The sequence below is a fragment of the Aythya ferina genome (genome assembly GCF_964211825.1).
Source record: "Aythya ferina genome assembly, chromosome: 2".
In the NCBI taxonomy this organism is placed as follows: domain Eukaryota; kingdom Metazoa; phylum Chordata; class Aves; order Anseriformes; family Anatidae; genus Aythya; species Aythya ferina.
This window is the reverse complement of record NC_140297.1, coordinates 142,440,452-142,456,476: the sequence shown is the minus strand read 5'-3', so window position 1 is coordinate 142,456,476 and position 16,025 is coordinate 142,440,452. Positions and strand designations below refer to the sequence as shown.

General features: G+C 42.6%; 1 protein-coding gene across 2 annotated transcripts in view; it reads right to left on the bottom strand.

The window, feature by feature from the left end:
* The window catches only part of EMC2 (ER membrane protein complex subunit 2), a 46,219-nt gene that overhangs the window by 18,029 nt on the left and 12,165 nt on the right, over positions 1-16,025 (bottom strand). For both annotated transcript variants that reach the window (XM_084509730.1, XM_084509729.1), the window contains exon 5: positions 13,815-13,872. In XM_084509730.1, the coding sequence (XP_084365856.1) occupies positions 13,815-13,872 (58 nt within the window). The remainder of the gene's footprint in view (positions 1-13,814; positions 13,873-16,025) is intronic.

The window sequence follows — 16,025 nt, the reverse complement described above, 5'->3', positions numbered from 1 at the left end:
AGTAAGAAGGGAAGGTCTTTGTGTGGATAAATTTATTCTAAAAATAGAATATATAAAACAAAAAAAAGAATTGCCTACTAGTCAGTTCTCTTCACTGAGAATCCCAGAGTCACCTGTACTAAGAGTTATTGCTCAGCATTGTCATAAGTGATCTAACAGGGGAATTAACAGAGATGTGCTCAAGTTAATTGACGATAATGAGTTATTCAAGTATAGAAGTCAACTGCAAAGAATAACATTCACAACAGAGAATGCCAGTGTGAAAAAACGGCCCTTGAATCTCAATCCATATAAAGGGATATATACAGGGTAAAACAATACTAATTTAATGTACACAGCAAAGTTCCCTGAATTTGTCTAGTCAGAAAAGAGATGCTGGAATTGCAATGAACAGCTCTATAAAATGTCAGTTCAATGTTGAGAAAAGGTCTTAAATAAACCTGCCCAAACCCCCATCAACAGCAATGCTAGAATTATCAGAAAAGACTACAGAGCAGCACACATCAGTGGTATCATTTTGTCATTGCACTATTCCATAATGATCTTGTTTTTTGAATACTCACTGCAGATCTGTGCTCTCCTTCCTCATCTAAATACAGAAGAAAATCAGAAAGGATGCTGGGAACAGCAGCAGGGTTTCAGGGTACAAAATGGAAACAAGAACTGCTAGACAGGTTAGGTTAGGACTTTCTCTTCCCTCAGCTTAGAGGGAAGAAAAACGCAAAAGATCCATAAAATCATAAAGAATTAATAAAGTGAACAACTAAACAACTGTGTTTACCATAACAGAAAAATTAGGGGTATTAACTGAAATTGTTAGGTTGAAGGTTCAAAAATAAATAAATAATTGAAGATGTGCCCAATCCACAAGTAAATGATGAGGCTTCATCACTGAGTGATACTGTAGACACTATATTTATTACAAATTTATACCAGTTCAACAAAGCATCTCAAAAAAAAATAAATCAATGCAATGAAGAGCTATAAAATATACAGTTACCACTTCTGGCACAGGAAAACCATAGCAAGAAGATTAATAGAAACTGGCAGGGCAGACTAGAGCACACTGCATGACTGCCCTGTTCTTATACACTTCTTCCAGTATCTGCTATTGGTCACTGTCAGAACATGACAAGCTAAATGCACATTTGGCACAATTTCAGTATAGCCCTTCTTCTGTTGTCAAATACTTAATTTCAAGGGACAAAATCCCCCACCAACATTTAAAAAAAATGCTACACCCACAAAAGCAAAACACAGGAAAAATGTTAGAAAATACTTTGCTGCTATCTCACTTCGTTGATATGATTCATCAAGAAGCAAAATAAGTCTCACAAAGGTGGATGATGCATGTCAGAAGCGTCAGTAGATGAACACATTTTTTTAGGATCCATATAGTGCATCCCCAGCTTAATCACCAGATCTCCTCAGGGACTATCCGAAGAAGCAGCTGCAGCTCTTCATATCTCTCACTAACTCCATCCTGTGTCAGGCACAGTGCCAAACTTTCTTTGTCAATTCCCCTTAAACCTACCACCATACAAACCTAAGTGTAGGACTAGTGGAATCTTTCCTGGCAGGGCTAGCAACATATTTAATGAAACGTTCACATCACTTCACAAAATTCCCTCTATTAGTAGGTATTTCATTTAGTAAGCAATTCTGCTTTTTTGAAACTTAAAAAGCTTCCAGTAGATCAATGTACAAATCTGCAAGAGCTTCAGAGAGGTCTCTGTCTGTTCAAAATGAATGTACGGCTACTGACGGAGTTGAAAAGAATTACCACTATTCAGGTGATAAATAGATAGTGCTCAAACAGTGCTTGTTATTCACATCTTGCTTGATAAAGATACGGAACTGGAGAACAAATAACTTACCTATATTACAGAATCACAGAACAGCTTGGGTTGGAAGGGACCTTAAAGTCCATCCAGTTCCAGCTCCCTGCCATGGGCAGGGACAGCACCCACCAGCCCAGGCTGCCCAAAGCCCCATCCAGCCTGGTCTTGAGCACCTCCAGGGATGGGGCATTCACAGCTTCTCTGGGCAGCCTGTGCCACTGCCTCACCATCTTCTTTCTTCCTAACATCTAATCTAACTCTCCCTTCTTTTAGTTTAGCCATTCCCCCCTTCCCTATCAAGTCAAGGTAGCAGTAATATGCAATGATTAAAAAAAAAAAGCTAGGAAGAACAAGCTCAGATTTAATGATACATAATTCTTGCCTATTTACATGATACACATTCCTAAGATTTCACTTTTTTTTTTTTCTAGTGTGTGGATTCCCATCTCTAGATGGCTTGACTGGAAAAATAATCTCAAAATAGTATAGAAAAGTGTTAATTCATATAACTCTATGCACATAACTTGTTCTTGTTCATTCTGAAAAACAGAGCTGTTCTGGGTGAAACCAGGGTCTTTCTGGGTTCTTAAAGTACTTCACTATCATGTTATGAAAATTCCGTTTTTAGTTCTTCGTTCAGTGAGACGCAATTACTAGACCCATGAAGTTAATGAGATTATTCACATGCCCTAAGCTAAGCAAGCATATACAGTGTCTTCTTGTATTAAAACCTTAGCTGAAAAAGCGTCAAGAGAAACAGCAGAAGAATGACATCAATACAGACTTCAGATTTTCTGTGGATTAGAAAACAGAACTGTGTCTTATCTCACTTTCCCCTTTTGCTGACTAAGTGCTCTGCAATCTTCTTGATGGGTGAGTTGAAGAATCGGGACAAACTGCAGCTGTACGAGGATGACAGTGGAGTGGTTTAGGCACCGACCCAATGCTTGGACATATGAACTCCATTTCGTTTCTTATTATCAGCCTTCTTTGTGCTCCTGGACAGGCCACTACAAGAAAGGCCCAATTCACAAAAATATTTAGCTATTTAGTTACAAATAGATGGGTCTTCATTTAAATTGCTCCCCAAAAGGAGAAATCTTTGCTAGGGTAAAGTAATGCAAAAAGGCATTCAACTTAATCTGATGCAGACATATACACATAGTTTAAAAATTACTCATTTAATATCCATTACAGAATTGAAATTAATGGCAAAATCGGAGAGCTGTCTACTTTGAAACTGAGCCCTAAAAAATTTTGCAGAGCTGTGCTTTCATCTGCTCTCCACATGTAAAATGACAGCACTGTTTCATCTCACATGGATGCTGTGGGACAAATGAGAGGAAAAAAACACTCAAGACACTACTTCTTCTGTAAGAGCCTCGTCCCAAGAAATTACGACTTAAGCATCAATTAGAAAATATGGATGTATCAATTGCAAGCAAATTTCCTATCAAATTTTACAAAAGCAATTTATCCAGAACATAAATGCTAATGTAGTATCCATAACACTAATAAAAATATTGAGAACATTGTGAAAATGAAGTTACAAATTAAAAACACCTAGAGATTGAATCTGGCTTTAAATTTCCTATTATTAAATCGTGTCAAATTTTAGCCTTTATGATCTTAACCAATACAGCTCAACTTCACTACTCACTTCAGAGGACTACTGGTCATTTCAAGGGTGTGCAGATTTTGTCATTTCTTAAACAGCATGCTCACCATTCAGCATTATCTTCAGGAGGTATGAAGTATACCTGTATTCCCTTTAGTGAAATAACAGAAATTCCATCCTGCAGAACTGCAAGCTTTGTTACTTGCAATGTTCAAATGGTATATGGCTTCATGATTAGAGCCAAAACAGTTACTGACAGAACTAATACACACCAGTTACTATAGGGAATAAAGATAACTTGCACCAGTAGGTCTCAAAGCTGTTTATTGACAGCAGAAAATATGGTACCTCGAGGCAAAATGTGATTTTTATTAAAAAAAAAAAAAAAGGGGGGGGGTGGGGGGGGGTGGTCCAAGACACAAATGCCAATACAAATCCCTCTGTTCTTATCTTCTACACACCCTTCAAACCATCTGTTCCCCTACATCCCACATGACCTCTCTTCTTAACTAACCACCTAGCCTGTCCCTCTCTCTTTAGCCCTCACAATTTTGCTTTCCTCACTTTTTATTCAGTTCCTTCTGAATGTTTTTCCTTTACTCACTGCTTGGGTCCAACTCAGGAAAGAAAGGAGCCTCCCCACTTCTCCCTACTTTCTGCCCCTTTCCCACAGTGCTACAGCCACGAGGAACAACTGCTAGAAGTCCTGCTTAGTTTCCATAGCCTGGGATAGATCACGCTCAATACAAATGGGATTTTTAGAATATGTATTTAATAAAAATTCCATCAGTCTCTACTGAGTACGTGAAATGAAGACTTTCAAATGCCTGTAACTAAGCCAATTTGGGTGTTTTTCTCATAGTACAGTACAAGTCGCATTCTACCAAGCGCTCTTTTCCTGTTGGTATCCAACGTTTTACTCCAAAGCAGGATGAGGTCTTCTCAATGAAATAAATGAACAGCAAAAACAAACATACAGAAGACCTTCCTTTCTGCTAAAAAAATAATGCACCCCTTATTTTGTTCTGAGAAACAGCCTAAGTATGTTTGTCTACAAACAACTCAGTCACTGTTTGGCATCAGTATAAAGATTTTCAATTGGATACTAAATTAAATTTTAATTAATAAAAATGGACCTACAATGGAAAATGTTAAGCAGCCTTAAAAACAGCTACAGCTTAAATATGCTTGCATTTCAACGCAAATGGACAGGAAAGGAAAAGGTTGCCATTCCTATTTTATTAAAATGCATGCAACTTGTGGTTTTCACAAAGTCACGTTTCATTCACGAATGTTAACCTCTTTAGAAGGGACAGACTGTTACTCAATGCCTACAAGTTTTGATGAATGAAATGTGATCTCTGAAATGACAGCATTAACATTGCTCCATTGTCAAATGAGTCATCTTTTTCAGCAAGTAAGGCTGGAATGAGGTAAAGCACAGAGAGCTGACCGTCTTTTAAAAAACAAAGACTACTTCCAATTCTATCCTGAGAAATGAAATAGAATAACTACTCTTAATTTCACAGTTTCATGTAACAAAACTTCATCTGAAAGCGTAAGCATCTATTATATAATTGAAGTTCAAGGTTCACTTAACGTAACAGAAAAGCCTGCTAAATGTTTAAAATAAAAGATTTTCTGAAAAAGCTTCTACCATTCTTCTCTGTAGTTGAAATTGTCAGTTGATGCAAAGTATGATTTTTACATGATTCGTGTGAACAAATGTCTATGTTTCACTCACAGCACTTGCCAGAATGTTTAATATATATAAGCAACTCCATGTGTCAGCACACCAGAAGAAATTTCTATACAGTAAGGTGACTGCCAAGACAAACTGAGCAACAGCTTCTTTTTCAAAATCTTGAAATACTTATTTTCCTACAGCAGCCAGATGTGTGCATGGAAATAATTAACAGGTAAAAGACACAGAGAAATCTACACATGTCAATTTATCAAAATTTTCTACTTAATTTTCACTTTTGACATGCAAGCCTGAGCCAACATATCCTATAGTTATATAGCAAGGAACTTTTGCAATGAATTTAACACTCTTTGCTTCTGGTCTAAGATTTTCAGAAATCTAAGAAATGATGCAACTGTTCGAATATTTTCCCCTCATGCTTCTAAATATTTATGTTTTATGGGTCTTTATGATTTTCTTATGGAGGAAATCCAAATCAGGCATTTTACTTCTTTAAATAAATTATTTTGTTTTATAAAAATATCCTACAAGCCACTTACTCAGATTACATTAGCCATGTCGAGTCTGCTGAAAAGTGCCAAAAATGCACCCTTCTGTGGTCTACAGATGTCATTGTAAGATGGTGCTCCATTTTCCATTGGCTTCAGCAGAAGATGTGCACGTAGGTGACCTATTCTTGTGGCTTCGCTGTAGATGGTTTTCATCTTATTTTAACAAAACTTTGAAGACTTTGTGTCTCTGAAAGCCTTTGGTCATACACTTCTAAAACATGTCAAAATTTTCAGCAGTCAACTACACTGCTTGTGCTCAAACTTCTACTCAAAATCACTACAGACTTTCACAGAACAACTGCAGATCACCTATATTTGTCTTCCAAAGCAAAGTTCAAGAAAAACTGCTTTAGGGAAAGAAAAAGTAAGAGTGAAGAGCTGCAATAGTTCATTTCATCTGCACACCAAAAATGGCTAAATCACTGACAAAAAAAAAATAATAAAACCTACTACTGTTGTCTGAGTGTTCAACTTGGTATTAACATTTCAAGATGTGTTTTCTTAAAAATTATTTAGTTATTTACTTTAAATAGTTTACTTCATCTAAGTGCTGACACTTTATATCCGGTTCTGGCATACCTTAGCTACCCCAGTTACACATTTCTATTCCTCAGTAACAGATCACAGAATCACAGAACTGTAGGGGTTGGAAGGGACCTTGAAAGATCATTGGGTCCAACCCCCTGCCAAAGCAGGTTCCTTAGAGCAGGCTGCCCAGGTATGCATCCACACAGGCCTTGAATATCTCCAGAGAAGGAGACTCCACAACCTCCCTGGGCAGCCTGTTCCAGTGCTCCGTCACCCTCACCGCGAAGGAAGTTCCTTCGCATGTCAGTGCGGAACTTCCTGTGCTTTAACTTGCAGCCATTGCCCCTTGTCCTATCCCCATAAAGCCTTAAGAAGAGGTTGGCTACATCCTTCTGTCCCCCACCCCTCAGATATTTACATACACTGAGGAGATCCCCTCTCAGTCTTCTTTTCTCTGGGCTGAACAGGCTCAGCTGTCTCAGCCTTTCCTCACAGTGAAGATGCTCCAGGCCCTGTATCATCTTTGTGGCCCTCCGCTGGACTCCTTCCAGGAGATCCCTGTCTTTCTTGTACCGGGGAGCCCAGAACTGGACACAGTACTCCAGGTGAGGCCTGACCAGGGCAGAGTAGAGGGGCAGGATCACCTCCCTTGACCTGCTGGCCACGCTCCTTTTAATGCATGCCAGGATCCCATTGGCCCTCTTGGCCACAAGGGCACAGTGGCGGCTCATGGCCAACCTGTCGTCCAACAGGACCCCCAGGTCCTTCTCCTCAGAGCTCCTCTCCAGCAGGTCATCCCCCAGCCCGTGCTGATACATGTGGTTGTTCCTTCCCAGGTGCAGGACTCTACACTTGCTCTCATTAAATCTCATTTGGTTTCTTCCTGCCCATCTCTCCAGCCGGTCCAGGTCTCGCTGAATGGCAGCACAGCCTTCTGGTGTGCATTCCAGTCATGCGAGCTGTCCCACCATGTCTCAATGATCACAACGAGATCGTGGCCCTGCAACCGAAAGCAGATCTCAAGCTCATCCTGTTTATTTCCCATGCTCCGTGCATTGGTGGACAGGCACTTTAGGGAAGCAGCAGGTGCAGTTTACCCCTGGGGGGACGCAAGAAGAAGATACTGGACGGGGGATCAGGAATGCTACCTTCTTTGAAAATACTTGAGTATGTGCTCCACTCTCAGTGAACTGGGGCCGAGACCAGCCAGCAACCTGTTAGAGGCAGCTTATGCCTTAACATCGCTCAGTTCTGTGATGAACAGCACACCAACAATGCTATTAGTTGTCATTCTTCAATCAAGAGAGTCAACTTCCGACTTTCTAAACCAGAGAATTCCCTTTGAATTTTTTACAGGAAAAAGAAACGTGCCAAACTCTCCCTATACTCAGAAGCTGCCCCTTTTTTTAAAAGCCAAATAAAAGTGTTGCCACTGTCCAGGAAGAGCGTAGGCTGCTACAAACACCTCAGGCCCAAAAGCCGGGCCTTTGGATAACACCTGAGGGCTGGACCCAAGGTGGAGCTGCTGTGGGGGCTGCCCCACCGCTGGAAATCAAAGAGAACCATGCTTTCTACCTGGGAGATTAAATGCCTCTCATAGCTTTCCTGCACATTTCTCACACGTACCAGCCTTGCCGTGGCTGGCCATCACAGCTCACTTTAGGCCAACTTCTTCCTAGTCAGCTTGGCTACCTCCTGCTTACAAACCTGACTGCCAGAAACAAACTGGGACTGATTAAAAACAAAAGCCCAGGGGACGGTGCTACTTTTGCACAGTCATGCTCCCGACTCTTGTAGGAGGCACATCCAGAAATGCCCCACGCACTGAAACTCAGCTCTGCACAGCTAGAGGTATTCACAGAGGTGCTCTCCTGGTTTCTGCTCGAGGAAAGGAAGAGGGACTAGAAAAAGAAAAAAGAAAAAAAAAAACAACAGAAAAAGCAGCAATGAACTAAAGATTCACAACCAGGAAAAAATAACATTCTGCTATGAAATCAATGGAACTAACTGCACAATTTTAAGACGACTTGATCTCGCCTCAAATCATGTAAGTAGACCTACTCTTCAGTGATATTTTCCCAACCTATGCAAAACGCTTCCTTTAAAGAACTCTCCCTAGTCTTTCCTCAACTTTACTCTTTAGCTGAAAAAAGCTCATTTTAATCCCCTTTGCTGAGAGCTCTTGCAATTGCTGCTACAACTGCTTGATTCCCCTCCCCAGAATCACAACCCGTGGCTTTGGGCTTTTCAATGTTTATTATTCATTTAGTTCTTCCTTCATGCTTCCACAGTGGGCAGGAACAGACACGTCACCCTGCGCAGACATGAGGGCAGCTTAGGGGCTCCTCTCCCAACCACAGACACAGGCAGCGATGGGACCAAACTGGGGCACGCTCCTGGCCCCCCCAGCAGGGAGCTCTCAGAGCCCTGCAGGGCAGGCAGCACAGCCCCAGCTGGACCCCAGCACGCTTGCACAGCCAACTGGCACGGCCCCGCAGCCCTGCCCAAACACCTGGGCACCTTTTCCACCACCCAGCCTGGGCCTGGGCTCCACATCACCTGCTGCCACCCCCCGGTGCAGTGCCCATGTCACAGCAGGCAGGGGGTGCCCCATGTCACAAAGGGGTGGGGACGGCCCCAGAACACTGGCCCCAACAGGCACACAGGCCTGCGATGGCTGCCTGTGCTGACGGGGAGGCTGCTCGGCTGCCAGCTCCTGCTTCAGCCTCAGCTCTGGACACAAACTCCACCAGAGGAATTCAGCTCCTCTCTCTTCAGGCCCTCACCTCAAATGGCTCGCAGGTCCCTACAGCACACTGACCGAACTAAACCATGGCACGCTCCTGGCTGCTCCTTTCCAGCACTGTGCTGGGCATTTCTCCATGCCCTACAGGACAGGTAAGATCGCCCCAACCCATGCCCCACCACAGTCCACAGCAAGCAGGAAGGTGACAGAATCAGGCCAGGATGGGAGCGACGGCTCCATCAGGAGGACAGGACACGGCCAGACTCGGTGAGTCGCTAGAGACCCTTGTGCACAGAGGCAGGTGCTGCCTGTGGTCACAGGGGGATGCTGCTCCGTTTGTTCCTTCTTTTCTTAAAGCCAGAAACACACAGCGATGGGACCAGACCACGGCACACTCCTGGCCTCTCTCCCCTTGAGACCTCAGCTGGAAAATGTGTCAACGCTCTACAGGACAGATAAGCTACCCCCAGCCTATTCCCCACCATGATCACAAGGCCTGTGGAGTTGGTAAAACATGGATAATTCTTGGCCCACAGGGAGAAATTGGATGGACGGTACTGTTGTGAGGCTGGAAGAGCCTTAGGATGGGAGACAGGGGCTGCTCCTGGCCACAGGGGAAGGCTGCTGCCCTTTGGCTTTCTCTCTTAGAGCTGGAAACACACACAGCAATGGGACCAGACCACGGCACAACCTGGCCTCACTGCCCTCAACCACTCAGCTGGAAGGAAGAGTTGCCAACGCACTCCAGGACAGGTAAGATCACCCCAACCCACACCCACCAGGCTCTAACAGCAAGCAGGAAGGTGACAGAATTGGGCCAAGACAGGAGTGACGGCTCCATCAGGATGACGGGAGACAGAAGGACGTGGTGAGATGCTTGAGACCCTCGGGCACAGAGGCAGGGGCAGCCCGTGTTCACAGGGGGATGCCGCTCTGTTTGTTCCTTCTCTTATTAAAGCCAGACACAGATGGCGATGGGACCAGACCACGGCAGACTCCTGGCCTCTCCCTTTGAGATGTCAGCTGGAAATGCGTCAACGTTCTCCAGGACAGGTAAAATTGCCCCAACCCACACCCACCACAGTCTCATAGTAAGCAGGACAGTGACACGCTCGGGCCAGGACGGCAGTGACCGCTCCATCAGGACGACGGGACATGGCCAGCCTCGGTGAGACGCTAGAGACTCTTGGGCATAGAGGCAGGGGCTGCCCGTGGTCACAGGGGATGCTGCTCCCTTTGGTGCTTCTCTTTCAGCCAGAAACACAGCTCGAGAACTCAGCTGGAAGGGAGAGCTGCCAATGCTCTACAGGACAGATAAGCGACCCCCCACCCACACCCCACCACAGTCTCACAGCATGCCAGACGATGACGTGGTTGGGCTATGAAGGACATCTCCTGGCTGTCACAGAGACGTGAGATGGACAGCACTGTTGTGAGGCTGGGAGAGCCTCGCACAGGGAGGAAGGGACGGGTTCCAGTGCTGGTGGGGGGTGGCTGCTCTGTTTGTCACCTCCTCTGTTACAGCTGGACACGCTGACAGTGAGGGAATGAAGCCATGGCACACCCCTGGGCTCTCTCTTCCAGCACTCTGACGGAGAACTCACCCTGCTCTCCAGGACAGATAAGATCGCCCCAGCCCTTTCCCCACCACGGTCTCACTGCCTGCAGGAAGGTGACGGGCCTGGCCCAACACGGCTGACTCCTGGCCATGAGGGAGACCCGGGATGGACAGCCTTGCTGTCAGGCTCACAGAGCCTCTCCCAGGGACACGGGGGCTAACCCTGGCAACAGGCTGGGGCTGCTCTTTTTGATCATTTTCCTTTCTCACAGAGCCCTGAGCACACCAACGTTTGCCACTGTCCTCTCCCTCCGCGGCCACTGACCTGAAGGCTGGGGCAGCGTTCTACAACCACAGCCACCAAAGGAGCAGGAAGCACACAAGGATCCCATCCCTACCCGGCCATGGTCCTACAAGCACACCAACGGGCCCCGCAGCTGTGGACGAAGAGAGCTCAGCACACCTCTGCGTCACCCCACCCTACCCCACGTCTCTCAAACCTTGCTCAAATAAAGCTTCTGATTCACAACCTCATCGGCTGCTTTTTTCTGTCCTTCTTGGGGAAACCTCGGGGGGCTCTGCCTTTTGCACAAGGAGCGAGTGCACCAGCCTCTGCTTCTTCAGGTGCTGGCACGAAGAGAATTTCAAAGGAGATTAAGTGTCCTAATCTGAGACCAGAGTCTGCAGGAGTGGGTCTGGAAACCAGTTTGCTCCCTCTTTCAGCACTTTGTTCCTTCTTTGACCACAAAACACTCTGACAGGGCTCTACAGTGCTTAGACTGAATTTCTTTTTGTCCCACCATCTAGTGGGACTGCTGCTGTCAGAGGAGCAGCAGCACCGCTCATTACTCCGGCGAAAGGAGCTTGCTTACAAGGCACGCTCCCTTCCTTGCAGCTCAGTCCTTGTGTTGCTGCAAGCTCCTGCGGTGTCTGTCTGTATAGAGCACCAGCTTGCCTGGCTCATGCTTGGTACCTGCGCTCTCAGGCACAAAGCACCATCCTTGTGGGGCCATCGGGGCACTTCAGACATCCTGATGGAAAGTGTGACCCCCAAGCATTGAAGAGAACAAACGACATAAACTTGAAAATAAAACTGCTGTGGTTTCATAGATCACATCTCCCTCCTGCTGCCCAGACAGAGCCCTCTGTTGCAGAAGAGGGGAAGAAGTGGGGTAAATCTTTTCGGGTTTCAATTAATCTTTGAGGGCAACCCTTGTCAACAAGGGCACAAGCAATGAGGTCTGGTTGCAGCCTGGGAACATTTAATGGAAAATCATCATCTGTTGTGATGGAGTTGCTTGAGGAAATTCCCCTTCCTGATATGGATTCTGGAGAAGTAAAAATAACTCAGGCTTCATTATTTCTTTCCTAAGACAAAGCATGGAGGAAAAAAGCACTTGTTTTGAACTTAATCATTTATATGATGAAGGTCAAAACATTTACCCATTACTATCCCTGACAATCTTCTCAGTTCAGTAACTCACTTCCAAATTTTACTCCTCATAGATAACATTTCAGTGAGGTTGCAATCAGAAATAGCCAAAGTTAGCCTTTTCAATTTTTCCTCAATAAATAGCTTTATATTCTTTCAAGGAAGGCAGACGTTGCAAAGATGGTTATAGTTTTCAACAGTGTAAGCCCCTACCTAAATCACTTTTAAAATTAAGAAGTTAGTAGCTTTAAGGTACTTTTGTCGACTTTGAAAACTTTACCCTGATCCGGAACTCCAGTGATTTACAGGAACCCAAGGAGATGAGTGACCCTTTCACACAACCCAGAACAGCCTGTCAGACATCATTTTAGCTAGCTGCATTTAGGAAATCTGCCATCTCCTCTAAGAGCAGAGGTAGTGACCAGCACCTTGCCAAAATACATATTCCCTAAAACCTGCACCAGTCATCTGGATTTATCAAACATTTGCAGAACTCTCTAAAGGGAAAGCAAAAATACAAGCGTTTATAAACCTGCCATAAGCTAGCCTGGAAATTATACGCATATAACATCAGATATAACATTTGTTCCAAAATCCTCCCTCAAAAGTCATCTGAAAGGAGAACTCAGATATGTCAGGGAAGTATTTTATATATCAACACTAGAGTATTGGGTGCAAGACCACAACACTCCTTGTTCTCACAGTGTTTTAAGTGCCTTATATTCGAGTTCCATGAAGTAGCAACTTAAATGATTATACAATCTTTTCCAAAGCTTCTTCCCTCCCTTCACTTACAAGCATGGAGAATGATTGTTTCAGCTTTCTGCCCTGCATCAGTGCTCCATGTGAGAGCACATTCTAGCCTAGATTCCCACAAATTGCCATGTCTTAATGATTTCTTCAAAGGAGCAATGCCCATCTGGACGACCACATCAAATAAACCAAGCGCAGACAGGCTGAGGTGCAAAAAGCACCAGTGAAGGTTTAGATGAGACTGACAAAGCATCGACAGTAGATAAATTATTATATTTACATAGAAGTCTATCAAACATAGGTCCAGTTCCTCAAAACCATGTAACATCGACAAACATATACCTCAAATGGACAATGAATAGTAACAGTTGTTAACTGACATTGCACCATGTGACATAAAAATTATGAAACTCTGTGTTTTCTTCATATTTCTAATTTTATCCTTGCTGGGAAAACCAAAAAAACAAACAAAAAAATAAGTCGTTTAAATACACAGCTACAAGTTAGACTTTCATTATGGCATGTAATAACTCAAGGTAGCTTACACAACCAATACTGAAAAAATCCTTAAAAAAAATATAGTCTGTCTCAGATTTTGCTTTATATACCTGGCCAGCTTTATGGCATTTTGTTTCAAAAGCTAATGAGGCATTCCAAATAATAAATCAAAGTAATTCTAGTATTCAAGCACTACCTGAGTGCATTCATACTTAATCTTCAAGTAAGATTAAGCTTTAGGAAGACAGAGGACACATGGTAGACTATATTGGTTCTTTAAATACTAAATATTCAGGGAAAATGGAAAAGCTAAAAGGCCTAATATAAGACCTATTAAGCTTTCTGGAAAGGTTAACAGTTATAATCCTATGTCTTCAAAATTCAGTGTTAAAGAAAAGATTAAATCATACCTTCTGTTCTTGAAGAGAATCTCATTTGTTCTAACAAACATAACATACCAGGTGATTACACTAGGAAACTAAGGGAAACAAATACAGTAATACAGACAAACTAATCTCCACAGCGAAACCATCAAAATGTTATCAAACAAACCACTGCAATTCAGAAAAATCTTTTGAACTTACTGTATTAGTTGAATCTTCTTGTAAAATTCGATCATATAACTGTATGGCATCATCATACCTATTCAAAGAAATCATTCACATTTATTTCTGTTAAGACAGAACAGAACTCTTTGACTTTCTGACTATCCTATCTTTATGCAAACTATAATCATGCAGAATTTCTCTTAAGTGAATGCTGAATATGAACTGCATTATTTTATGTCACTGAGTTAAAAACAAAATAAATGGCAATTCATTCATGGAATACTGTTTCACCAACAGCTTATAGGCTCTACACCAAAGCTGTCTTACTTTCTTGTCTGTTCTCTTCTTCTGTACCCGATAGGTCCAATCACCACATTGCAACTATTACTTGTCATTTCGTAAGAAGTAGAAACCCCAAAACTTCAAAGGCCATCCAAAATAATGACTTTTCATCTCATTATTATAATTTAAAACTTCATACAAGTCTTTTCTGTTATGATTTTAAAAATCTAAGCTTTAATTTGCTTGTTGAGCTAGCTCCATACAGAACGGTATTCTCTTGATCAACGCCTACAAGGACACTCCTCACTTTCTCTTCTTTCTGCTGAGGAAGGCAGGATCTTAAACCAAAAAAACAAACAAAAAAATAAGTCGTTTAAATACACAGACCTGGAGTCACTGAGAATTAAGTGCACTCCTCCTATAGAGTGCAAGGTCACTGCTGTTTAGGCCTCCCTAGGCTTCCCTTCCAGTCCCAGGCACAGCTCAGAATACCTAAAAATGGGTACCTGTACAAGACAACCTAGAGCTAAAGCCCCTCTTTCTCCCCTGAGTTCTAGAGAAAACCCATGGAGATGAAACCTTGACTTCTGTTAATACTTTGCCCTGATAGTCCAGTCTCAATGATCTAAACTGACAGCAACATTCTGTCAAGAATTTTTACAGGCATTTTTGGAAAACTGTAGCTCAATCCCACTTCACAGCTGAAACAACAGTCGATGTTTTGTAGTTACCATCTCTTACAAAGACGTACTCCCACACAGTAACATCTTCAACATAATCACATAAGCCTGAACAGAATTACGATCTTTTGCACTTTTGGAGAGGTTTTGGGAATGGGGAGAAATGGGCTGCTAATCTCTCACTGTATTCATAGAAACAGATTGTTTCAAACATAAGTTTGTAAAGACCTCCAAGATCATCTGGTCCAGCCATCCCCCTTGTAGGCAGAAAGAAAACTAAGTTTTAATGGACATTCTTCAGGAAGTTATGTAGAGTATGAAATGTGGAACATTTAGTTGCACTATGACTGTTCCTATGGCAGTGGAGCCCAGTTATCCTCTCTTTTTGTTGCAAGCAATGGACCTTCACTACTGGTTCATATCAAATTGCATTTTCAAAGTTCATTTTGTAAGGAACATCTGCTAAATAAATAAACTATAATAAAGCATTTAGGAGTTTACTTTTAAATTCTAATTCTCTCTTACCAAGATGGGCCAAAAGCTCAAAATCTCATTAATTCCGTATGCAGAATGTGGCATGGAATAGATTTGCTGGAGTTCAAAGGCACAGGAAGCTAAAACTCCTGCGCATACTTTTAGCAGCACTCTGCAAAACCCAAAACAAGTGCCTGAGAACAACATGTTGGTATTAAGGAAATAATCAAAGGCGAAAGGCAGACAAAAGTGGTCAACCTCAAGCCTTGAGGTCATTCATCTCGGAAAACTAACTTCTCAGCTGTTCATTATTTTAGTAATTCCTATTAAATTTTGCATGTTATAACCATTCTATAGGATATTTCAAAAAGGTCACTCTAACTTTAGGTTTCTGCCATTCTATTCCAGGTTTGGTGGAGGTTTTTTGAATTGCTTCGAATTCTAATTAAGTCTATAGATTTAATTCTTATTAAATTCCACTGGATTTATTCACACTCAAAACAAATAAACAACAAAACCCCTATTTTGCAGTAATTGTGAGTACAACAAAGCAAAAATAAATAAATAAAGAGCTGTCACTCATTTTCACATGCTGCTCCAAACCTGTAAAATGAAATGTATACCTCACAGGCCTTGCCAAAAAAAATGCCTAGTGTTTAAGTGTATAATAGCTTAAACTGTCAAGTAATAGATCTTTTTATCTATGAAATCTGATGAAAGATTGCAAAAATGTAACATCGTATAGTACAGGCAAAAATGCAATAAAAATGTCTAAACATAATATGATCATGCACACCATTATTTTCTTTAA